General features: G+C 42.1%; 1 protein-coding gene across 4 annotated transcripts in view; it reads left to right on the top strand.

Annotated features, from left to right (window-relative positions):
- ADCY5 (adenylate cyclase 5) overlaps window positions 1-25,917 on the top strand; it is a 214,705-nt gene that overhangs the window by 26,061 nt on the left and 162,727 nt on the right. The window contains exon 1 of one of the 4 annotated variants that reach the window (XM_068687514.1): window positions 11,017-11,144. The exons of the other annotated variants lie outside the window; for them this stretch is intronic. Coding sequence (XP_068543615.1) covers window positions 11,103-11,144 — 42 coding nt within the window. The 5' untranslated portion in view covers window positions 11,017-11,102. Of the gene's footprint in view, window positions 1-11,016; window positions 11,145-25,917 lie in introns of those variants that run through there. 4 annotated transcript variants of the gene reach the window in all.

Below are 25,917 nucleotides of genomic sequence, written 5' to 3'. Positions count from 1 at the left end.
TGTGTCTAAAGAGCAATCCTTTTAGATATGAAATAATGTTTGAGTGTTTAGAAATTAAAGTAGCTTTTAAAACTATTTATGTCAAGGTAAACAAAAATATTCTTGTAAATCTGTTGCTTCTTTCTCTGTGTGTCAAGTTTGCTTTTGTTTTGCATTTGACTTGGCTGTTTCTACTCTACATTTTTTTGTGTGTTTTGGCTCTGTTAAATATTTCCTTCTTCAATTAATCTTCACATTGTGAAAGAAGTTGCAAAGCCTACACTCATTCTGAGCATGCTGTGCAATGCTTCCATCTCCTATCAGTGCTCTTCATTTAATACTTGAGGTAGTGGTAACTTTTTCCAGAGAAATTAGACGAATTTTGGTAACCCACCTTTTGCTGCCTGGAAGTTCCTAGACGATGTTTTGATAAACATTGGCGTTGCATGAAGTCCATGTACCCTCCTCTCATTAGATTTGCTTTGCAGAGAACAAGGAGGGAAATTGTGTGAGGCGCTTCTGGCTGTGGCCATGACACTGACCGAGTTCCTTGTCCTCATTTCACTTTATTTTCCATGTTTTCATTTTGTTTTCCAAATTTATTTTCCATGTTTGTTATCCAGGAGCACTATGGATTGGTAAGAGGTGAGGTGGCAGCTTTCTCTAGAATTTCTGAACATGATTTGAAATTATTTTCTTTGTTGCTGGCGACTTTGCCATTCCACCCTCAGGTATTTGTGTATCACCACCACGATATCGCTGCCTCTCAGTCAGCAGGCAACAGTACTGCAAATGCAAAATCAAAAGCTAAATTTCACCTGGCAGCACCTCCCCACTGGCTGTGGAGGGATAGGGAAGTGTCTGTAATTCCCCCAGGTTTGTAGGATGGCTTGTCCATTATTGAGCTTGTGTGAGAAGTTGATAACAAGCTAATTAGTAGAAACTGCATTATTAAGAGCCTGTTATTTTTTTTTCTTCCTATCTCCTGTGTCAAAAATGAAATTCTGAATGATACTTATCAGCGTTGTATGTCTTAGTGACCTTTGTTAGAGTGAAAGAAAGATACATGAGGAAATAAATAGAGACTAAGCTAGATAAAACTGGTGGACGTCTGTGGTGTCAGGAGTTTCTGGTATATAGATCAAAAGGGTCAGACACCAGATTTTCTATGTTTGTCGGGTCTGGTCTGAATGTTTTTGTATAGGATACAGGCAGATGTTAGAGTACTTATTGCAGATGCTGTGCAATAGATTTCCCTCTCAAGCCAGTATGCATCCTGCATGGGCTTAAGAAGTAAACAGCAGAAGAGTTGCTTCAGTTTTACACTGATGCGTTATGCAAATGTCATCTGGTCCTCTCCTGAAGTCATTAGGAATCTTTCCATTGCTTTTGTAGGAAATGGGGCTACCCCACAGAGCCGAATATTTCCTGTTGAAATTTCCCACCCTTTACTATTTCTGTGGTTCATTAGTTTTCCCGAAGGAGTGATACGCTGCAGTGGAGATGGAAATTTGGAACTCGGCTGAATGCCGTAGGTGCCATTTCCCAATTTAGAGCTCCTGTTTTTGGCTCTGTCTGTTAATGGTTGCACATGGATGTAAGTATACCTTAATTGTCCTTTCTATAATAGTCTCTGCCAAAGTAGGCTGACCTTTGGGACCTTCACCTAAAACTACCTACTTAAGGCCTTTTTCAGATGAATGGAGCAATTTCAATCAGAAGCAAAGTACGGTCTACACAACAAAACTTACAGGCTTTGGATGGTATCTAGTTCACTTTGTTGACTTTCTGATGCAACTGGCAAATGAATTTGTTGTGGATTGTGGTATTTTAATTACTAAGATTCTTAGGACGATGGATAGGAATATTTTAACCCCCAAATATGTGAAATAAGTAAGGAAATATTGGAATAACAGAGCTATTCTTAATGGAAATCTCTCTATTAAATATCTGAATCTGTCCTGTAATTAAGATTTTTAGTGCAGTTGCATTTTTAGGCACAAATACTGGTGGAAAAAAGTATGATGGAAAGGTCCTTGAAATCTGATGAAAGGCTTGGGTTCCTAAGTATTTGTTTGCTCCCCAGAGTGGAATCAGAAGCCCAGATTTAGGCATCTTGGGCTCCTTGTACCCAGAAAGCTGCAGGTTGATGCAGACAAGTAATTGCATGCTGTGAAGATGCTTACAGAGCTTTCTCTATTTAAATACCTAATGAAGAGGCACATTTAGGCACTCACACCAGAGCACAGCATCCGTCCTGAACCAGGCACCAATAAGTACTCTAAAACACAGTCAGGGAGAAGGCAATAACAGCCCAGTGCAGTGGCTCGGGGCAGTGGCCTCCCATCTTTTTTTCAGCCTGTGAACTTGAGAAAATCCCCTGCTTCCAGGGGAACTGTGGAAGGAGTTTAAACCTGCTGACTGCAGGCTTGGGCTTTCTCTGTCTTTCCATAGCTCATCAGTGCAGTGGTGCCTAAGAGCCAGAGCAACATCAGATTTCGTAAAATTCCCAAATCTCCTCTTCCATCACTTTTTACAAGTCTTTCAAAACAGCTTCTTGTTTGTGCAAATATCTCGCACCAGGCACTTTTCCTCACGCTCAGGTTGTTTTTTAGGTATCTCTGGTTACCAGGGAAACTAGCTAGGTTGCTGCCAGCCCAAGTTGTTAGAGGTGAACCCAGAATAACTCTTCAAAAAACAGATTTGTATTTGCATCTTTTTCTAATTCCTACTACTTAGGACAAACTCTAGAATGGATGAGCTGAACTGAACTTCATGAACTTTTGGAGATAAATATTTTTAAACTTCCTCTGCTGGAGGAGGAGCAGTTCCTAAATATCACAGTTGGCAAATTGCTGTCCTTGTGACAGCAGGATTTGGTGTGAATTTTCTGCAAATACCTCCTTGCAATCAGTTTGTGAAATTGTATTTTGTTCTTTTAAATACTTGAAATTAGTCTCAGTGCATAAATATCCATTTTAAATGGAAGCATTAAGGAAATTGTGAGAGTCTCTGCTCATGGTGAAAAGAAAAAGCATTCCACCTAAATAAATAAATTAAATATGTTTGGCTTTGAGACTTGTTAGGCTTGGCTTTTACCTGGGATTTCTAGCAGTTAAATATTTATTTTGAAGTATGATGATGGTTTGTATCAACATGGCTCTTAGCTTGTGCTCACTTGTGTGACAGCATGCAGTGCCTTTTACAGAGAGGCTTGTGTTTTCTGCACAGAAATAAAATGTTTTAAATGTACTCATAGTGATGTAGTTTCATCCATGCTAGGGAATTTGCAGTGCTTTTCGTGAGAGTGGTAGAGCTAGGTACACACCATTGGGATGTTAACAAAGCTTTTATTCCAAGCTATTGACTTTTGAGTTGTTTTTGTTTCAGGAGCAACTGCGTGACCCTGTGGTACATTCAAACCTTTGGTGACCCTCTCATGTGATGAGAGAAGAGATCAATGAAACTGCCAGAAAACTATTTGTCATGTCCTCGGGTTGAGAACTGGTGCAGAAGGCACTGCACATCTCAGTGTTGATAGGAGCCATTTTCTTAAGAGACCCATTTGCTGTCAGGAGAAGGCTGCTCGGATGCTTAGAGTGCTAGCTGAAACCCTCTCCTAACTGTGCTGGTTCTATTTGCGAGGTCACTGAGGTACTAGAAGAACGGAAAGTATCAGAACTAATGCTGTCTTTCCAAAATAATAAAATAAATAAAAAGGGGGGGGGAGGTGGTGTTGGCTGGAGGCAGAGAGAAGTGTGGGGGAATTGTAGATCCATCAAGCTTCACCTTGCTTCCTGGAAAAATCTGCTAGAATTAATAGCACAGTGTGCAAGCAGCTGGGACATGACGGGGAGATGAACAACAGTCAGAGTGGCTCTGCAGAGAACAAATGGCAGCTAACCAGGCACACTTCTCTTCTGCTACGGCAGTAAGAGAAATGATAATAACAGTGATAATAATAATAACTCCCTGCATCTTGCAGTTTGGCTTTTGACACTGTCTCATATGACAATCTCGGAAGCAAACTGCATCGAGACTGTGTTTCCCTAATATGGGGTCAGGCACAAGAGAGAAAAGTGACTGTATATCCTAGTGCAGCTATAAAGGATTTTCTGTCAAATGAAAAGATGCATTTTGTGAGGTTTTGTAGGTGTGTTTTTTCCTGGGTCTGCTTCTACTCAATGTCTAGCAGAGGAGATATGCCTATTAAATAGGTAGACAACAAAACCCTGGGAAAAACTGGAAGTGTATCAGTACTGGTGGTGATACAGCAAGCCTCTCCTAGAACCTGAGCTGTCCCAGGAACGAGCATTTCCTCTGGCTTTTATCTGGAGGGCTAGGCTGCAGTCACTGCAACCGGTTGCAGTCACTGACAAATCTCTGTTGATTTTGTCCCAGGAAAGAAGTAGAGATTTGGAGCAGAGGTTAGGCAGGCCTGCTTTCTGTCAGGAAGAGAGGGTGACCTGGAGGTTCCCGAGCTCCTCATTCACCCTGCTCCTTCCCTTCTTCATCTCTCCAGAGCAGCGTGTGGCTGATCCATCCAACTTCCCATCTCGTGAGAGAGGGCACATCAAGCAGGCTATCCCTACAGGCACAGAAATACAATTACAGTAAACACTTCACACATCTGGTTCTTAACTTTTAATTTTTTTGAAGTTCCAAGTTGTTTGGTTTTATTAAACAGTTGGAGTTTTTTTTTTTTTTTTTTTTTAAATCTACAGCTGGTCTGGGCAATATGCCTTAATTAAACCGATCTAAGCATCATGGCATGGGCTGCCTGAAACAATTATCATTTCTGGTCACTGACAGTCACCCTTTCTGACAGCTTGATCCTTAAAGCCATAACTTCAATGGGTACAGAAGAAACCAGTCAAATGCCATATATTTCTTCACACCTTTTATGACAAGCTAGAAATAGCTCTTTGACATGCTGACTTAATATTTGTCAATTTTCTTCAGCATTTGGGGGAAGCACGAACAACAAATACAGATGGGTAAATTAATTTTGCTCTAATTGCCTCCATTCTAATTAGCATATATGAAACAAGATATTGAAAGCAATGCAACACAACAGATTTCTAGGGCATTCTTAAGGGATGCTCTTGGGATTCACAGGCCCAGCTTACAAAGCTGGAGGTGATCTAAAGTATATAATGTTAATATGATTAATTTTGTGCTATTTTTGGCCTGGCTTGTAATGGAAATGAGGCTTAAACAGTCTTTCTCTCTTCCCTCCTTCCTTGCTATAATTTTCAAACCTGCCAGTCAGTTTCAACCAAACATGACAGAGATGCAGCAGCAATTTGAGTTGAAGTTTCATGAACTTAGGCAGGTGAGGGACAGGACGTGCCAGGTATTAGTGCCCATTGAGATAGATGACAACACTGCAAGATTGACCTCTGTCATTTCTGGAGAACCCTCAGAGAAGAGGATATATCCGAACTGCAGAAAAATCTTGACTTACCAACCTCATTAAGCTTCAGAGAACCAAACCGTAAATCTATAGGAAGCCGTGTTTATTTCCTCTGCTCATGGAATTGCTGGTTAATGTCTACAGACAGCTGGCTGTACTGCAGAGTCCCCTTTCCATGCTTGCAGACCCGGACTTCCTTTGAAATCCAGAAATTATTTGTAGGCTGGTTTCTTTGTGTCTCATACAGTGACTCCACGAACTGTGACGGGGCTCGCAGTCGTGCTGTGTGCTCAGAGTGGTGTCCCTAGAGACACTGCTGTTAATGTCTCTGTTTTAGTGATCAAATAACTTCTGAAGAAGCTGCTGTGAAGATATCGGAGGGATTTCTGTGTGGATCACTTGTTCCCCTCCATGCTTATATCTGCTTATTTTTTGTTCAGTCTATAAGAATTTGAGGAGAAGGTACTGTCGGTGATGTAGAGGTATTTCTCCGAACCCTTCATGTATAATGCCACGCTACTGTGTTAAAATTGTTCCCATTTTTTTCTTTGTGCCAAAGTTGAAAGTGGTACTCCTTTTGTCTTATAGCTCTTTGTGCACCTCAGGAATGAGGTATATTGGAAACATCTGTAATAAAAATTGACATATTTAATCAGTACTGAGCGTAAACTGTTTTAGCTTAGCAGAGAAGCCTACAGGTGATAGCAGTTACACTTGAAATTATGTACCTTTGCTGCTTCTGTTAGGCCCAGAGGCAATTGTCACTGAGGTTAACGTGGTGCTCTATCCAGCAGTCACCACCCAAGCTGAGAACATCGGGTGGATGGACAAGGCCTCTGCGTTCACCCAGCTCCGTCTCTGGCACATCTCCGAGCACGTCTGCTAGGTGTGCCATCCTGAGGGCCTCTGTCCCCAAACCTGTGAAGCATTCCTGCTTGAGCCAAAAGACTTGGTTTGATGGGTTTTACCTCTGGAGCAGGCACCACTAGATGGGGGCAGAAGGCCACAGTGGGTGTGTGATTTCCCTTTCTCTTCCCCCTTGGCCAACCCAAGAAACGCTCACCGCTTACTCTGGTTGTGCACTGTAATCATAATGTGTCTTCCTTTCTCCCAGAGAAAGGGTGGAGGGAACTACAAAGGAGAGAAGGAAACAGCATTAGGATGTTTCCTAGGCCTTGCCTTTCTTTACTATACGCAATTTTGCGTGGTTGAATGTGATGCAATTACCTAGAGAGCAATAAGCTTTCAACTTTGCCACCTGTAGTTGTTCAGCCCAGATTAGTTGCTGCTGAAAGTTTCTTTTCTCCTATGATGGCTGCTTGTGGGTATAGGCAACATTTTAGCAGATAACACACAGAAGACTGATGGCAATAATGAAAGTAAATTGTTCATACTGAGGTCCTAAAAGCTTGGCCCTTGACTTTATTGATAGAGGGAGAAAGCAGAGCATTCATGAAGTGTGGGTAATAGACTGGCGACTGAAACAGAGATGAGTTCAAAGCAAACCTGTATTTATGTATGAAGAAGATGATGACTGAGTGTGATGGAGGAGAAGAGAAAGGTTGTCCCCATTTCCCCAGATTTGACTATGCTGCTCCCCTAGCTATTTAAATTAGGCATTTGGAGTATCTTTCACTACAACAAAACCAGCTGTTTTTAAAGCTTGGAATATGTCTCTTTCTTTTAAGCCTGGGTGGGGTGTATTTATGTACTTGCTGGGTAATATGTAAACTGAGAGGGTGCATGTTGCAAAATTTAACCTCTGTTTACAAAGTAAGGAAACAGATGCCACTTTTGGGGGACAAGCAGGAAGACAAGCTAGCATTATCCCTGTTAATCTATGTGGAAATGTATTAAAGCAGCAAAACTGGGTAGCTCATAGTGATGCTGTCTTAATGATGCTGCCTTGGCACTTGGACTTTTTCATGCTTCCAGTCAGTGGTGGATCTGGAAAGAGAGTGCTCTGGCTTCAGTTATCTCTGGCCTCAGTTGTGTGTTGCAGCTGTTAGTGGCCGGTAGCTCCCCTTATTTGTGTTAGTGGTGAGAACAACTAGTAAACAGCACCTTGCTAAATATTACTGATTCTGGCTAAATCTTACCCACGGCATTTTGACTTGCAAAACAGAGGCTGCTGAAGAATGTGTGAGTCAGGCAAGCTGGAAGAAAAAAAAAAGCCTTCACTTTTGAAATAGATCTGATCATACGATCTAATTAGGGCAGGTCATTCCTTTGGCTTTCTTAATTTCAATGTATGACTGGATTTTATTTCCTAATAATCTGTCATTTTGTAAGGGTGAGGAATGTGGTAAATGGGACCTTGGAGCTGCCAGCATGGAAAACATGCAGTAGTGCAGTGAGGTGGCTCTTACATATAAGGGTACTTACACTTTCCTTTGAAATCCAGAAAAAGCACCAGCTCTAGTCCTTGCTGCAAGGTCAATGAAAGCCTAACTGACGAATGTTGTTATCCTTAAGTGTTCCCAGCGCTTCCATTTGTTTTTAACTTTGATGGTAGCTTCAGCAGACTGCCTATATAACGATTCTTTGCTGTAAAAGCAGATGAAGGGCATGTCTGTCACTCACACGGAGAATTGGTGACAGTCCTACAGTTATAAACCACGCACTATTTATAGGTTTTGATGCTTTGTTTGGTTGCAGATCAAAGTCAATGCATTTTGCATTTGCTTTGTTTGGAATTGTAGAATTATTTTGTAATGCAAGACTTCAACTGAAGACCCTTCTTCACTCTTTTTTCTGGGTGCTCAGCTCTTACGCTGTTTTAAAGGAATTCCTCGCTGTACGCTTCAGCTGAGGACAGGACAATCTCCACGAGCCAGCCACACAATGCTCTTTTTCCAAGGTCCCTACTAATATCTTCCTGATAACAGCACTTTCTCTCCCTTTGGGAGGAAAAGGTCACAATGGTGGAAATGGTGTGTGTTTGTTCTCTTGTTCCTAAGCTGTGCTCTTCTGTCGCTGTTGTTGTTGCCTCCGACAAGATGGTTGCCAAGCCACTTTGTCATCACCTCTGCATCTTGACAGAAGCCAGGAGCTGTCCCAGATAACAGGAATATGTCCTTCCAGCTAAACCTGAGTGACTTGATCCAATCCTGGATTTAAGCGAGCCTGACATTTTCTGGCCATGTTTATAAGCAGGGTACTTCAACAGGACTCTGCTGCAGAAATAGCTACACTTCTCTTGCTAGAAAACAAATGTTTTATTTTGGTGAAACCAGAGCTCGATGCTGATGGCATAATCAGTCATGAATCTTTGTAATGAGCTCATGCTGTTTATCTGTCTTAAGCTTCTGATATTGCTTTGTGCTGCATGTTGAAAGACAACATACTAAACAGAAACTGTCTGCTGAGGCTAGTAGACTAAATTCAGTCAATATAGTTTTGCATTGCATTATGTGTGTAGTCACTCTAATTGCGGGAGGAGAAGGAAGAACAATGAGTGAATATAACAAACTACTGCCATCATTATCTTCTGTTCACGTCCCTGTGCTACAGCCAATTACTTTAATGCTAATGGTAAGAGCCTCTTTTGATGCTCTTATCAGTCTGCATGCAGTTCCTATGCCCTGACGACTCCCAGCAGTCCATCGAAATGCATGCTGTGTGTGTGCAGCTTATCGTTCGCTGAAGTCATATCCTTTCCAGTTTTCCTCCTCCTTGCATGTACAATAGTAAAAGATACCCATTTTACTTATTTATGGATTCCTGGATTTGTCTGTTTGGCTATTGGTATCTTAAAGCTCTGTAAAAATGGTATTTCAAAAGCTTCCTTATGTATCTCAATCAGGACAGCACAGGGAGATGCTGCTTCCATCCTACACAGCCACACAGCGCTACTGGTGCACTACCAGATGCTCTAGGTGATGTTATGCTCTTGTGGTTGCTCAGCCATGCTGCCTCCTTACATACAGTTGCTAATCTCAGAGCTATGAGCTGCTTTTAATGACACACTTGTTCTTTGAGATTGATTTTGTTTGGCAGCTGTGTCAAGATGTGGTGCAAATCGTCAGTGCTTACACCAAGCCCTATTTGTCCCTTTGCTTCTGCTACTACTAACAAGGGAGAAACCATCTCTGATATAGAACAGACACACTAAAAAGTCTAAAGAAAATCTAGGTTGTTTTTTACAGACCAATTCTTTTCAAAATCAGTATATTTGAGACAACCATTTTGGATCACTTGTTAAGCATAAATCTTTCTCTCAAAAGCTTGTCAAAATTCAACATCCAGTTGAGTCAGGCATCTAAAATTGTTTCAGAAGGTTTTAAAGAGATGATCAAATAAGAAGATTTGTACTGGCAAAATGATGAGACAAATATAAATTGAAGCAGGGCAGAGAAGAGAAAATAGTATTCAGTAATGCTTTTCAGTGGTTTTATCTTGGCATCTCATTAAGTAATGTAAATATCCATAGCAATACAGAAGAGTGGGGAGAGAGCTGCCTGTAGAAAATGAAGACGACTCATCACATGCTAGTTTATTACCATCATTCACCAGAACTGCATGCTTCAGTCCTGATTTTTCAATAGTCTGTGCTATTGCAATAACCACATCCCTAGAGAGGAGAGCTGGGTGAACCTAGGCTGAGCTCCAGACTATTCAGTTGTTCTGTTCTTAGGAATGAGACCTTGCATCTAGATAGCCCACTTCCAGGACAGCGTCTTAACCATGGGACTCTGGTGTCATATTCTGCTTTTTTTTCCTGTGATGTTGGACTGCACTGAGGGAGTGGCAGACTCTGCGCAGCCCAGCCTGGCAGCGCAGTGTACTAGCATGGGAGGTGGGTACAGCAAACTATAGTGTTCTTTAACTGAGCAGGACATATTATATTTTCCTGGCTGAATACTCTAAATTGTTAATTAAAGGTGATGAGGGACAGCATTCTTGTATGCCAAACATCTCCTATTAGTGGGGCGTAGGTGAATCCCTGTTATGGCATGAGAGCCCAGAGTGCTGTCTTTCTGAGATACCCAGTTCCCTTCAGTGACTGCACCAGGAGCCTGAACATCTGATTCTGCTCTCTGAATTGCCTGAGCTGAGGCTAAGTGCTAATCAAACACACTGGTCTCTCTTAATGTCACAGAGGACAGAGGAAGTCCCAGCTGGTGATTACTTACTTGACTTTACTGCCTCGTGATGTCACAGACCTCCTGAGGGAATGAGAAGTGCTTGGAAATAATCTCATGCTTAACATGTGGGGAAGGTGGGGAAGGTCAGGAATGGCAGATGGGACGTTGCAGTTTGGGCTTTAGGTGTGAGTTTGCACACAAGTGAGAGCAGGTGGGCTCCCAGCACTCCAAAGAGGACGGGAAGCACGTGGTCTGAATGGAGGCTTTGTCGGTTCTCTCCCACTGAATGCCTTAGCACCTTGCTTTGTTTCAGCTGTGCTTGGGGTAAACCTGCTTCGTCGGTGCGTGGGCAGCGTGAGCTGGTGAGGAAGAGTTGCTATAGGAAGACACCTTCCTGGGCAATGACATGGAAACTCAGGCTTTGGGTTTCAGAACAGGCTCTGGCTAGGGACCTGTCACTTGTCTCAAAGCCACCTTGGGGAAAAGGAGATTGTTTTTTGTTATGATAAACGCGCTTACGAAGCAACACTTGCTTTTCTCCTGCACCCGGATGTTTAAGTGGACAACCCTCTCCCAGACTATCCATCCATGCTCTGAGTTATCGGCTCTCAGTGGCTGCAATGGAAAGATTGTTGGTTTATGGATTACTTCTCTGTTACCAGGTGAGTTGGTGGACTGTTCTTAAATCCTGTCTTTTGCTGGGTGAAGAAGTGAGGTTTGTGCAGATCCTTGTTTTGTATGAGTAGGTGAAAAATCACTCATCTTGAGCTGTTAAAGCTGCACAGTCCTTTGGTAAAATTAAGGAATAGATTAAGAGTAGCTGAAGTCTGTGTCTTTTGACAATTTGGTTGGCTGAGGAAAAGTTTAATCTTCAGGGACAGTTGGGCACATATGTGAATTACAATTTCTATTCAAAAATAAAATCCTGCATAATCAATAGGCAGCATTTGTGTGTCAGAATGGTGTCCTTTAACTTCCCAAGGAAATGTCATCAAATGGGGTAGTCAGACAATAACTTGGATAACTCCTGCTTGTTAGATAGGTGGAATTCAACTCTTTCTGGAGGATAGCATAATCTTGAATAAGAAGGAATCTGAAATTACAAAAAGGAACAAGAAAGCTGTGTTGTTTTGACCAACAAGTGGAGGATTGTTCCTCTCCTGCCTATGGGAGTCTTTAATAAAGAAGTAGGAGTATTTGTGATGGCAAGTTGACTGTAGTGAAGCATTACAACATTTTACAGTGGAAAACGTTACTCTTGCAACTCAGTGGTGTTTGGTGAAGCTTGGAAAATAGGATGATGTGGCATTGTCTAGTCACAAGCAAAATGGAAGTCATGACTGCCCTGCTAAGCGTAGCGAAGAGCAACCTTTCTTTTGGTTTGTTGGAAACTGTTCAGGGCCATAACTTCTTTCAGAGGATTCTGCAACCCAGGCAGAGCACTGAAGGGCTGCTGTTCTTGGACAAGCTTTCCCTTGCAGCAAAGCAATTCCACACTGAAGGTATTCCTGTCTGTCTAGTGGCAGATCCAGAGTTTGCTCTCTGGCAGAGTAAAGAAGCCACAAGCAAAGCTGCCTTGTGTTGGGCCCCAAGGCAATGGGCAGTAGTCTCTGTCCTCAGCATTAGACACAGGATCTTTTAATACTTTATATTCTGCCATTGGTTTCACCTAGCAGACTTTTCTTTTAGCTCACATAAAAGATGCTTGAGACTTTGGTGTTTAGCTTCATTATCTGCCTGGTAAAGTTATTATCTCACTGCCTGCTGGTAATTTAGATGGCTTGTTGTGTTTGCTGAAGAACATAAATTATTCTGCAAAGCTGTCTCCATAAAAGTAAGTTACATGTGTTGGATGATTCAGAGCTTTACATGATACTAAGAGCAAGTGACATAGGAGGAGCTTGGGAAGTGATTTCTTTCTTCTGGGTTAGGATGTGTCTGGTTGACTTTAAATGATGCTGGTTCATCTTGACATCAAAGGAGGAGTCACTCTGCAGAGGAGAGAGTGGATGCTTGGCAATGCAAAGACATTTTGATCTTTTCCTGTTCCTTCCTAGCTCCAAGAACTGTATGTGCAGGCAAACGACAACACTTGGCAAGCTTGGCTATACATATCTCCGTATATTTTATTTTTACCCTCTTCTTTTGTGTTCTGTGGATTGTTCATATATGGCAACCAGATCAGTGAGGAGCACGCTGTGTGACTTGTTTACAGGAAAGATATTAAAAAAAAGTCTTAGACCATCCAGCTAGATCAGTCCAATACAAGTCATTAATTTGTCTGGCTCTTTAGCAGCATTTCAGTGTTGGGGCTATCTCTGTGCTAACAGTGTGTTCAAAATCCAGTGACATCTGCTCTCTTCTTTCTTCCCTCCCTGTTGTGCTCCCATAGTACAATACAACATGAGAAAAGGATGTGTGCAATTATTAGAGACTTCTGCTTGTGAAGGACAAATACTTTCTGCTGCTTGAGTTTCTCTGTTATCTTATGCTCTGAAACAGAACCTTGAATGGGTTCTCTTCGATGCTGGCACTAAACTGAATGTTCATTTTGTAGCGTGTTAGGTTTTAGCCTTGTTTCCATAGGAAACAAGCATATATGATGAAGCTGTTTCTGCATGTTTTTTTCCTTCCCTGTTCTTTTCTCCTCTCTTTTTTAACCTGTTGTCCAGTAGCAGCCAAATTTTACGGACTTGTAGAGGTCTCTAGAGTAACTGCATTACTGCAGATGAGCTTTTTCCTCTAGACACCAGAGAATATATCCAAAGGCAGACCCCTGAGACGTGGTTCCAGCTGTGGGAAATATCTCTTACACTATGAGTCATTACAGAGCCCAAGATGCAGATTTGCAGAAAACTAGACTTCTTTAATTCCAGGGAATGACACATTTTGTATCCACAGGCAGCACATCACTGGTCATAGCTGAGCCTTATGTTGGGGTGGCATTTCTGTGCAGCACTCCGTGGGGTGAGCATCTCCTGCCAGAGACTAGACTGAAAGCCCCTGTTGCCTCCGAGGCTGGGGTCTCAGGATGGCCTCACACGTCTGTTTGTGCTGTCTCTGTCTTGTTCAAACAAATAAATAAATCTCCCTTTAGCTGTTCTTGCTGTTGACAATCTCTAATTCTTGTTATGACATTTTTATCCTCTGGAAACAAGAAATACAGCCGAACAGTTTTTCAAAGCACAAGCAATCCTAGTTAGACTCCTGGGCTTTACAGCCTCATTTCCATGATGCATAGCCTCCAAGTGATGTCTTTTGGTCTGTTTTTCTGCCACCCCTCCTTTGATATTTTGAATAATTCCTGTGATAGTGAAGTTTTCACCAAGCCACACTACCTTCAAGTGTGAGGTATTTCACTGAAAAAGCAAATCTTGCAGTTAAAGTAGAAAAAGGCTGTGGGATATTTTCTCCAGCTTTTTCCTCTGAATAGTCTGTATCTACTGAATTATAAGTAGTTGGAGAGATGTTTTCATTGTACTGTGCTTCAGGCCTAAAGTGCTGTGTAAATGTAAGACTTGATGAGCAAAAAAGCTGATGTTGGTGGCATGGTCTAGTGGGGTTACCGTTCAATCAGCATTGCTAGCTCACCGGGGTGCTGGCATGAGAGCAGATCTGTAAGCCAGTGATTAGTGTCTACCAAATGCAGTGTACCTGGAGCTTTAGCTCAAGGTGCTGATCAAACTTAGTATGATCCAACTTCATTTCTTTAGACCTTCTTCCTTGCGTTTACCACTTCTCCTCTTTGCCTAGTTTTGATCTCTGCCTACAGTTGCTTCATCCTCACGTCCATTCCACGTTGATCAATCCATTTTCAGCTGTTTCTCCATCCTGGCCACAGTTTCCTTACAAGCCAGCTACGTGAGCTGCACCGCTGGCTCAGGATGTTCTGGCCGTAATGGGATTAAACAGCCTCTGTAGGAGCATAAGCCTGGGTGACATAAGAACGGGAATTTTGAAAAAGACTAGAATGTCAAAAGTGTCTTACATGTGAGGCTAGCAAGAGTCTGGGACATATTGGCGTTGCGCAGCGGGGAGGTTCCTTGTAGCCTGTTGCACTGTTTTCAAAACACAGATTTTTTTTCTTTCCCAGTGATGCAAGGAAAGTGAAGGAAAGCGCACAGAATAGTCACGACAGTTGTTTAAATGCTTTGTTTCAGGTGATCTTTCTTCTCTGGTTGGTAACTGTATCAAAGACAACCAAATTTTCTCAATCCCATGATACTTTAATCGTGGCATCATCCTGTTATGGAGCTCCTAATAAGAGTGGACATTTAAGAAGTCAGTCTCCCCCGAGGTGAACGGAGTGGGGGAGCAGATTCTGCCTTCCAGCTTTGGTCTGCCTGGACACTGCTGACCGCAGCTGAGTCAATCACATCCCTTTTTTGTAGGATCATGCCGATCTCTGTTGATAGAGCTTTAGGATGAGTCATGGGGTGATGCTCTCCTCTTAGTCCTAAGAGTAGGACAGATGGATTTTTCCCTTCTGCCCTCCTGGTGAGCTCCCTAGCAAAGCTTGGTCTCATTTTCTTGCTGCCCCCCAGTTAAAATCTCTGCGTGTTTCACCATGACTCAGCAGAGATGTCCTGAAATGAGAGTGAAAGAACTCGTGTTTCTGCACCGCATGTATGTACACGTGCTTGCACATGCTCAGCGGGGTAAGCTGGTCATCCTTGCATCACTGGTACAAGCAGGTGGTGTTTCTATTTCTGTCCTACAAAAGAAAAAAAAAAAAACATTCTTGAGAAGCTTTTGAGAACCTCCTAGTGGGGAATCTGGAGCTCAGAGAGGTCTTGAGACTTCGGTGCTGGTTTCGTGACACAACAGCATTGGGAGAAAGAAAGGCCAGGTGTCTTAACTCGTAGTTTCTCTCCACTTGTTTGTTTAGTGGTGAGCTCTGCTGCTTGTTGTCAGGTTGCATGCCCTCACTTGAAATTTCATCTTGCTGATGCCTGGTGAACAGCCTTACATTGGGACCTCTGTGCGACTGCAGCCTTCGTGACACCCTTCGTGACACCTTGCCGACTGCCTACCCACTTCTTCATAACTACTGTCCTCTCCTGGTGCACGTGCAGGCATTTATTTTCTCTGTGGCTCTGCATCATTATTCAGCTGCTGCAAGCACAGCCTCAGAAAACAGTACGTAGTCTAGTGTAGTGGGAGGACCCACCAAATCATATTATTTAAGCATGGAAAGTTTTTAAATGCGATGTTCTTATGCTGGATGAGCTGGGTATTTTTCTCTAGAGTTTTTAATGACTCTATCTTTTGAAGTTTTAATGGGGAACCTGTTCTATATAACAATTAGATTGAAGTTTTTGGAGGGAGAAGGTCATGGTTTACTTAAAATGTCAACATCTAAAACACACTGACATTTTGCTTTAGTTTTTGATGAGTATCGCTTCGTGTTTCAGCTTTCGGCTGTGTTTCAGCTTTTTCTTTTCTTTTAATTTGAGTGTCACTGTGGCTGGCTCTCAGCCAGCTTTGGCAATTTCAAAGGAGTCATTAAGACGAGCATCCTAAAGATAATAAAAATTGAGATAAATTAATAGCAACGTGGTAAGTAGTTTTTATTGCGTAAGGTCTTAGAGTAGCGTATTATTCGCCAGCAGCAAAGTCAGTGCATTGCGGCTTACTCCGAGTGATCTCTAATAAAAGGAACATGAACCCCACTGCTGCATGTGTAGCTTATAGGATGGACGTGTGTGATTTATCCAGTACTTAGAAAGGAGCACCTTTAAGTAACGCTACATTTTTGTCATCACTTCTTGAGGAAGCTGTTTTTTCCTAGTTCTGTTATATCCTACTACCATAAGAAAAGAGCAAAAATACAACATTTTTCTAGAGCCTGCAGACTTCAAAAATGTTCACGTAAACCTGATTTGTATAAAACTCTCATGTGTTGTTGAAGCCACAGTCTTCACCTTCGAAAATGTGAGGCTTCTCCATCTCAGCTTCCACAAGGTGCTGCAGGCCATGCTTAGCGAGTAATTATGGAAAAGAAAATGAGAAATGTGTATGAGCCCACCTCACTTTTTGGAGTTAAATCAAGCATTTATCAGTACTGCTGCTGGGAATGAGCACTGTGCTTTGCCCTGGGGATGGCGGCGGAGGAGCAGGAGCGCTCTGTGCAAGGGGAGCCCCGCATCCAGCTCCAGCACCTCACCTCGTCTCGAGGCAGTGTGGGCAGGTTTCCGTGCTTGTGCCAGCAGCCAGCCCTGTTCAGCAGCAGCTATCTCTGCACAGTGAAGGGAGTGTGCCTGAGGATGATAACAGCTTGTTTGCATATCCAGGGAAAGCTGCTTGTATTGATTGGGAGCAGGTGGGAAAGCCCTGCAAAGATTAAGTCACAGTTTGTCATGGCTATCTTCAGGCTTAGAGTTTTACCTCGTATGTGGCACATTGTGTGGCTCCACCGATTCTTGTATAAACTGGGATGTGTACCGATGAATTACAGGATACTCGTGAAAAATATTCAGTCTTAATTAAAGTGGGCCCTAGGTGATAGCTAATTATCGTTGTACTCAGTAAACCATTACAATACGGAATTACCTTTACGATAAAAGGTGCCTTTTGTTTCCAGCTTGAATATCATGTTCCTCAAATTCTGATCACTGGAGCTTGTTTTGCCTTTATCTGCATGACTAAGAGTGTTGTGGCATCAGCTCTCTTTTTTGTGCATGAACAATTGCCTCCCCATCTTGCTTTTGTTAAGCTGCATAAATGAGCTCCTCATGATCTGTTCTCAAGACCAGATCATTCTGATAAATTATTCCTGAAGCCATTCCAGTCTTTTTTCACCACATTGAAGCATATAAGACACTTGTCAGGGCTGAGATCCTCATAGTAGAGTGCAGAATACTACATTTCCAGGGAAGTCCATATGATTTTATTATTATTGTTATTATTATTTTAATAAATTTCATTCTATCTTCACCCCACTTGGGGAAGATGTCACCTGCATTATCAATTCAGCATACAAATGGGAATAATGTTGTTTCAGCTGACTGCAGGTTTCTAGACAGTATTTCTTTCTCATCATGATAAGTTGTTGTTCAATGGGAGCTCTTACAACTTGGAGAAGATCCTTGATTTGCTAAACAGCATTATCTGCAGGTCCTTTTCTTGCGAGGTTTTGATTCACAGGTGGTTGGGACAGCCCTAATGAGGCACAGTATTTATCTTGGTGAGTTCGTGGAACTGTTTAATAGTAAGTCTGTGTGGAGTTATGAGTCCTATCGGAGAGGTGGAAAAAAATCCTTAGAAAAAACTTACCTGTGCATACCCCAGCCTTAGAGTACTGAGCAATAAAAAGCAGTTTAATTTAGGTTTCTAACATAGTGTCACAATTACACCGCTTGGAAAATCTGTGTTAGATTTTTTTGTTGTTGTTCTACTTCTCCCCTTTCCTCTGTTGGCTGGCTGCTGGCAGGTGGTCATTTGAGCCGTGATCTTTATCAAACATGGAAATGTGTGTGTGATTTCCTTTCCAAATGGATTCAGAAGAGAGCTTCCACCTACTCAGAAGTGACAGTCAAGTACTTGTATTGGCCTTTGAGTTGCCTGAACCTGCAGCCCCTAGTGGTTTCCAGAATTGCTCTTTGAAACAAAAAGAAAGGCATTAGGATGTTTGCCTAACTAAGTGATTTGAGCAATTGAAGGTGTTTTTGTGCTTCTCCTCCCCCTCTCTGTCCTCTCCCTAAATAAAGGAGCTACTTATCCCACAAGTATATTCCAGGCTTTTAAAGATCTCTGTGGGGTAATAAGAGCCAGCGCTGCCTTTTATGTGTGAAAATAACACAGCAAACAATTGATTCTAAATTAAAGTTTGGAAGAATGAGTCAAATCCCTGTAGAAAAATAACATGTGGCTGAAAATGCTTCTTTTGTAACAAGGTGATGTCAGAATTCAGAGCTCTGAGTCAACGAAATTGTCACCAAGTCAACAAAAAGTGCCAGACAAATGTACTGCCTTCCCGCTTGGTTGCCCTGCTTCCATTGGAGATGCATTTTTAAAAGCAAAGGACCACCTCCTTCCCCAATATTTCTCTTACAAGAAATTTGAATTTCATTCCGAGCAAGCTTCCAGACCAGCTAATTGGAATTAATTTCCTAAAGCGTGAATGTAAATTTTAAAGATGGTGTTGTTCAGGGGAGGCAGGATCCTGCAGGTCTGCTGCTTATTCTGAGAACTGGGGAAAGGTGTTTCATGTAAAGACAGGGTAAGGGGGATGTTGAGCAGATGGTGAGTGGCAATGCCTTTTTAACAGTTCTGCAAAGGAAGATTAAAGCCTGGTTTTATGGGTGAGGAGAGACACAGGCATGGACAATTGAAGCCCTGCAGCAAATGAAGCTAATGTTTGAGATGCCAGATTTGTCTGGTGCTCTTAAAAATGTGTGGCTTCCACTGTGTCAACACTTGATTTTCCCAGGTTTTATTTGCCTAAAAAACTTCACGGATTTTTGACAGCTTTGTTTGTTCAGAAATCATGGTTTTCTATGAATAGGTTAATCTTTCTCCCTTATGTCCATAGTGGTTTTACTCGCTCTCCAGTCAAAACAGTTGCTTAGAAATGCCTTCATTGCAGTGCTTCTTGGTTTTCTGTTGTGTCAAAATGCTAGGGAAAGCTCCTGGGCAGACTCAGGGATAGCTTCATCGCACCTAGAGCTGCACAGCAGGCAGAGGATGTGGCTCTTTCAGTCTTATGGAATTTTGCTACGTCTCCAGGATCTCTCTATTGCACATTTCTGTATGGAGAAGACATCAGGATGAAAAATGTGTTCCTCTGGGAGGAAGAAAAATGAACTTTCTGGCACTGACATAGCATGCCTTTTGCTGCAAAATCTCTCCGCTCTGGATTTAGAGACTGAAATTAATGTCTTCATAATTGGCAAATAAAAATATGAACCCTTTCTTGCAACATCTTTAGATGTAAAAGTACTCCTTGTATGGTCGTGCTTGTATTCATCTTCTAAGGAAACCTGGAACCCTTCTCAGTGGTGAACTTGCAGCCCTCTCAGCTCTGACTGGAGGACTGGTCAGTTCTAACCATCAAGTTCCCAGCTCGACAGTGCTCTTGTAGCCACTGTTGACACATGGGTACATGAGGAGGGCAGGCAGCACCTGCCGTCAGCTGGTAGGATGGAGAATTCAACTAAAATGCCTCCTGGGGCAGAGCTGATGGCCCTCCCTGGCAGGTGGCTGCGCTGTCCCTGCACTCCATCGCGCATCTGCTCCCAGTGCGATGTGTGAGGTGAGTCTTCTGGCCAGCAGAAGTCACAAAGCAGCCAGTCAGGCTTGTGAGGTGTTGAAAACAAGTCAAACATTTCCTTTTGCAAAGCATTTTTAAAGCACTTCCTTCCAGATTGGTGTTGGCTGGGCTCGCCTCAGGACAGGGTGAAGGACATGCATGCTGCACATTGTTTCGTGCCTTAGTATTTTATGATACAGCACAAATCATGCTCAGTCCCTGCATCCTGACTGCACCCAAAATACATCCAGTCGTGGCCCTGTATAGATGGTGTGTTTCTCCCCTTGAAGTGACTTGAAGTACCTACAGCAGCATGTTGAGGTGTTTCCCTTGCTCAAATTGCCTGTTGGAGAGAACATCTGCAGGACTGGACCTTGACATCAGGCCTACGGAGATGTCAAGGACACTGCAACACCCCAGTGTCAATTTATTAAAGTATTTGCTTTTCCAAAGTTCAGGCAGCTGGGACAAAAACAAATTGTAGGAAAGGATTAAGCTGTGTCTGGGTGAATAATGGAGCTGTTCTACTTCGTTTTTCTTTGGGTGAAGTACACCATTGCTTGCAATTGCTAACCAGCAAAGTTCTTCCAGATTACAATGGGAAGGACGGTGCTAAAGTTATTAGCAGTGTTTGTGCAACGTGTCACTGCTGCTTTGTGATTATGTTTTTGTATGCGTTTCTTTCAGGTGACAGTAGGAGTTGAATTATACAAATAAGTAGTGTCCTTAAGCTATAAAGCATGTGTTGTTGGTAATTTTGCTTATCAGCAGAGGACAGTTATAACTTGATTTATTAGTTTAACTCAAGTTGTTTGGCAGCAATGTTGAAAGGTACTGTACACACTTGCCAAGGTCCCCGAAATTATGAGTGTTGTAAAACAAATCTCTTCGGTTGCTGAGAGAAATAATTGGAAAATGAAAAGGTCAAAATTATGGTATGAAAAGCTACGAACATATTTTAGTAGGTTTCATGTGCTTTGGTGAACGTGTCATTGTGGTATTTGCTTATAAGCCATAAAACAAAACTGGTTCTGTTTGGGAATAATTCACTGTAGTCATTTTGAGAGTAGCTGGTGTATCTCTGAATTTTTATATGATAAAACTTTAAACATATCCAGCGGTGGTTATGGTACTGAGAACATATGCTTCGCTTCAATTCTGAATATAGAAATGGGAGAGGATGGGTCGGAAGAAAAGCACCCTCTGTTATCAATGAATATGGAATTACATGTTGGCTTCTGTATGTGCTACCACAACATGTGTATCTTGGTTAAGATCTTCTGTGTTGTCCTTTCATGTGCTGCTCTGTTCTGAATTTTCGTCAGTGTGCTCCTAAGTGGAGTAGCTTTTAAAGAATTAATTTGTTAACATGCAGTTAGCTCCTATTGTTTCTCCTCCAAAGCTTACAAAACTGTTTTCTCAAGAAATCCTAGACTTGAAATTGAAGGCTGTGAAATGTGATTTCTGGCTTATGTAGAGGAGTTATTTCCACAGGACAAGTCTCAGTTGAGTGGAGAAGCACTGCAGGCTCCCCTGTGCTGATCAGTAGCATGTTCTGCTGGAGGTTGTACTTTTGACAAAAGAGGTTTTACAACAACAAACCTTTAACTACTGTTCCAGAGTGGATGTCCAAGTGCTTCTCTTGCCAGTGATGCTGAAGTCATGAAGTCTAGGGGATTTACTTGGAAGTGACTTAACATTTAGTTACTATCAAACTGACCATCAACACCCTCCAAATGCCAACAATTCTGGTCTCTGAGCCAATGCTGTAGATGTGTGCATGCAGTACTGCAGTGATACAGCTGAAATATGTGACACAGAAAACAGTCAAATAGATCTGCAGAGATTTTCCTTTTATTCTGCTGCATGGTTTACGTGTTTTTGCTCCTTTCATTTTCCCGTCTCCAGCAGGTTTGGTTGTTGAAGGCTGTTTCTAGAGGAATAAGGCAAAATTCACATTCTTTGCCATCTTTGTTTCAGCAAATACACTGTCTTTCATGCATGGCCAGTCTTAACTTCTTGTAGGAGCAAAACCAGCTGGTAGCAATGAAATGGACTGAAGTGATGAAGGATAGAGGGGAGTCCTTTTGACTGTAGCTGCTGGAGGGCGGCTCTTTACCTGGAAAAGGAGGTAATTGATTCCTGTGACTGCCCTTCAAATGAGGCTTGAGGTTTCCTATTCATATCTCATATGTACAGCTGTAAACTGAGCATGTGTCCCCCAAGTGCTGATGGGGAACCTAAAAGGACCGAGTAGTTCCTGGGAGCCTCCTTAGTGTGGGTAAGCACATGCCAGCGTGTGGAGTTGTATCGGGCTATTTTTATCAAAATGATACAGGGTTATCAGAGAGATACAGGGTTATGGGAGAGATCAGAACATGCAGCAATTAAACTTTGGTAGGGAAAAATGCACAAGAATACCCTATTCCACAAGACAAATTGTTTGCACTTAATGGCCTCAATGTTGCCACGACAGAGATTACGAGGAATAGATGCACACGCCTTTTTCCATTTAAATGCATAAGATGTGAGATTCAGAGGATCAAGACAAATTACTCAGCTCTTTCTACTGGTGTTTCTTTCATTGTAAGATTCACCCAGTCTAGGGAAATTTCTGAATAATGTACTGATACAGAGAAAATCTTATAACGGACTCCTCTGTCTTGCTTGACAATTTAATCAGTGCAGCAAGGTTTTTTTAGCCCCTACTTTGTCTTTTTTTTTTTTTTTTTTTTTTTCCTGCTGGTGTCTCACTAGGTTTATATCTGCCACTTCTTACCTGGGGAAACTGTCTCAAAAGCCATTTCTAACATCATGTTTACAAAGGCTCCCTTGGAGGCACAGGGATGTTGGCAGCAGGAAAACAAGCCCGAAACATGGCTGTATCTAGAAACAAGCCAAACCTGAGATCCTGCCAGTGCACAAACCTGCTGGATTTATTGCTTAAGAAAGGAGAATCCTGAACAGGAACAAGCATCCAAGGAATGGACTGGCACATTACTGCCAGGAAATGTACAAAGTCTTGTGGTGTAAATTCAGTAGATTAATTTTTTCAACTGCAGTACTGGACTTGATGATTAAACTCTGTCCTCTTCTGAAATGCTATCATTTGAAACTCTGGATAAAAAAAAAAAAAAAAAAAAAAAAAAAAAACACACTTCTGTCCCTACAAGTTTCCTTTCTTGCTTCCATTTTTTTCATCAGGAATCTCTCTTGTTTTTACTACCAAAGAAGCAAAGTGGATTTTTTCTTGTTTACTTCCTTGTGTGGTATTATCTCTGCCTGTAGTTTTGGGAGTGTAGCTGAGCTAACTGAGCCTGCGTGGGTGAGACAGAGCATCGAAGAATCTGATACAGAGCTGTCATTTGTTTAAATAGTCCTGACTGTGCCGCAGCTTGAAGTCTTTACAGCTGAAGGGGTGTGTCTGTGGAGAGAAGAGCATGTTCCCCGAGCTTTTATAAAATCATTTTTCTGCCTTGGTGCCAAAATTCCTTTCTGAAAGGAGCTTTCCTGGTTTTCACCAGAAGAAAGTGTGAAGTTGTTGTTAATGTTTTTATCAACGAAAAGAGCATGAAGATGCTGATGGAGGTGGAGCAGACAAGGACTGAGCGTGGTTCTCCAGGACTGGAGGGATCTCTGGTGGTAGATCTGCCATTTCCCCCCTCTGTCATTTTGGAAAAGTTACTTGAAAATCTTTACTTTTTTTTTTGCTTATTTAGACAGTGAGTTCCTCAGGCCTTAAATGATCTCATTGTGGTGATATATGAGCTAGGAAAAGTTCCTGATGTTGGTTCAGTCCCTTGGTGTCAACATAGTATTGATATGTAGTTAGGATCCAAAGGTGACTAAAGAAAGCAACATTGGAGAGGCAACATTTGTGTTCTTGGAAGTGTTTTTCAGAAACACTCATTTTTGACCCTGCTCTACTCCCACTTGAAGGCAATGAAAGATTTGCCTTTGACCTAAATAGGGGAAGAATTAGGCCATTGCGGAGTGAATTTTAAAATGTTTGTGTTTTTTTTTTTTGCAAGGCAGAAAGAGTCCTGGTGTGCCTAGAAGACAGCTCTGTGGTGATCTATTGATGTAATGGCATCCTTTTTTCCCCTCCCTTATCTTTTTCTCTCTAACTAGAATTCAGGGAAATATTCACTAGGTGGCTAAAAACGTGGCTTTATAGAAGCAAACAAGAAGTATTTGGCAATACTAATTCCACCCCTCCCCGAGCAGTAGTTGCATTAAGAGTGCAAGTTCGGTAAAATCCAGCTCTCCTGTCAGTGTTCTTCTCCTGGTGGCAAAAAATAGACTACTTAAACTTGTTCAGTTGGTTGAAATATCTAGTTATAACCTTTTCTTGATCTTTTATGTTGCAAACTCATTATCTTGTTTATAATAGGTGAAAGTAGAAGCGCATTATGTCGCAGCATTCATCTTGTCTGGTGGGTGTGATACGAGAGCCAACAGATAATCCTTGGGATTCCTCAATGTGTGTGTTTGACATAGCAGAGGTGATCAGGAAGAAGTACCTGTTTCTTCACGAAGTGCAATTTATTTACACTGTTTGAAACAAACATGAGGTGGAACTGGATCCTTTTTGGGGATGTGTGATAATACACGTAATATCACGTGTGATAATTCTATTTTCTGATAGAGTTTTACAGCATTGTGCAATGTTGTTACAGCTACACAAAGCTTCTCCCAGGATTTGGCAGCTGGGGCTGGAATTTATTGTAATTAATAACTTTTTCTTAATGCCTGTGACATGTATTGGACTGTCCCCTCTGGCAGCTGGAGTTAACTCTGACACAGCAAGTTTGGCACACAGAGGGGCAAGGGGACCGTCTCCAGGTGTCTGTGACACAGCGTGTGCTAACACTGACCTGCAGCAACAAGCCCTGAAACTTCAATTTCCAGACCCTCTCAGTCCTCAGCCAGCACTGCTAACCAGACTGCCAGACTTTTTGGGGGGACAGACAGGCCACCAGGGCGATGCTGGGGATCAGCTGTCTGAGTTATCCTGCAGCTCGTCTGCACGGGGCACTTTGTGATGCCTAATCCGGCCCTAATTCACTTGCTGGGATTTGATATCCTTTTTCCATGCTGTGGAGTCATTTTCTTTCAGAGGAACACGTAAGATAAACACACTTGAAGGAAAGTGCAAGACATTGTTTGTGTTAGGGGTGTTGCCAGCAGTAATACAAGCATATCCATTTCTCTTGACAAAGTGCAGTCTCTCGTGGATTTAGCCCGTTTAAAGAACATATTGTGCTGTACAAGCCATTAAAGGTGGAAATCTCATAATGCAAATGACATATACTACTTCTTAAAGTTTTTAAAAGTTTTCTTGATAACCTCTACCTCTGATATTTCAAGACTGGAAAAACAGGGGAGGAAAAAAGTTAAAATCTGGGATTATCAGAGTTTCTGTAGCTCTCTGGATTGTTAATTTGCAACAGTGTGTGCTGTGAATAACTGTCCGCTATATTCAACCAGAGCCTCATTTAATAGAGCTCTGCTCATGTCAGGGGAGTTCAGCCAAACTCATCCTTTGTGTGTTTTTAGTTAATCTGCACTAAAAGCATCCTTTTCTGTGGCCTGCAGTGGGGCTGTTAGCCAGTGTCCTGCTGTGCTATTTCATCCACCACTTGAATGAGTTATTGATCCACAGGCTGGCGTTTCGTGATGTAATTGTCCTCAGCTCCTCCGCTTGGCTCTTACAATAGGGACCGCTCACCCTGTGCTAGGAACGTGGGAAGTCCCAGGGCAGGCTCGGAAATGCTGATTCAAACCTTGCTGTGCCACCAAACATATCCAGCTAGTTAGGTAGCTGCGGCTTCCAGTAAATTTAGTCTGTTGAAAACTCTTGAAGGAGAATAAATTGTGAATATTAAAAAACACAGTGGTGTTAAAAAAAAAAAAAAAAAAAAGCAACAAACAACTCGTTATTAAGAATTCGCCTTCTTCTGTAGCAAAAAGTTTTTGTAATCTTCTATCTGCATAGCATAAATTATGCTGGCAACTTTTTTTTTTTTTTTTTTTGGTGGGGTGGTTGGTTTGGTTTTGAATGGACCATTTCCTGTAGAGTTAGTTCCAAATTTGTGACCAGTTTTAATTAAACTTTTCAGGATCTTATTTGTAGAATGGGGATGATACTTCCTTCAATGAGTATGTTAACAAAGTGTTTTGAA

Source organism: Anas acuta, chromosome 6 (genome assembly GCF_963932015.1).
Source record: "Anas acuta chromosome 6, bAnaAcu1.1, whole genome shotgun sequence".
In the NCBI taxonomy this organism is placed as follows: domain Eukaryota; kingdom Metazoa; phylum Chordata; class Aves; order Anseriformes; family Anatidae; genus Anas; species Anas acuta.
This window is presented reverse-complemented; position numbering and strand designations above follow the sequence as displayed.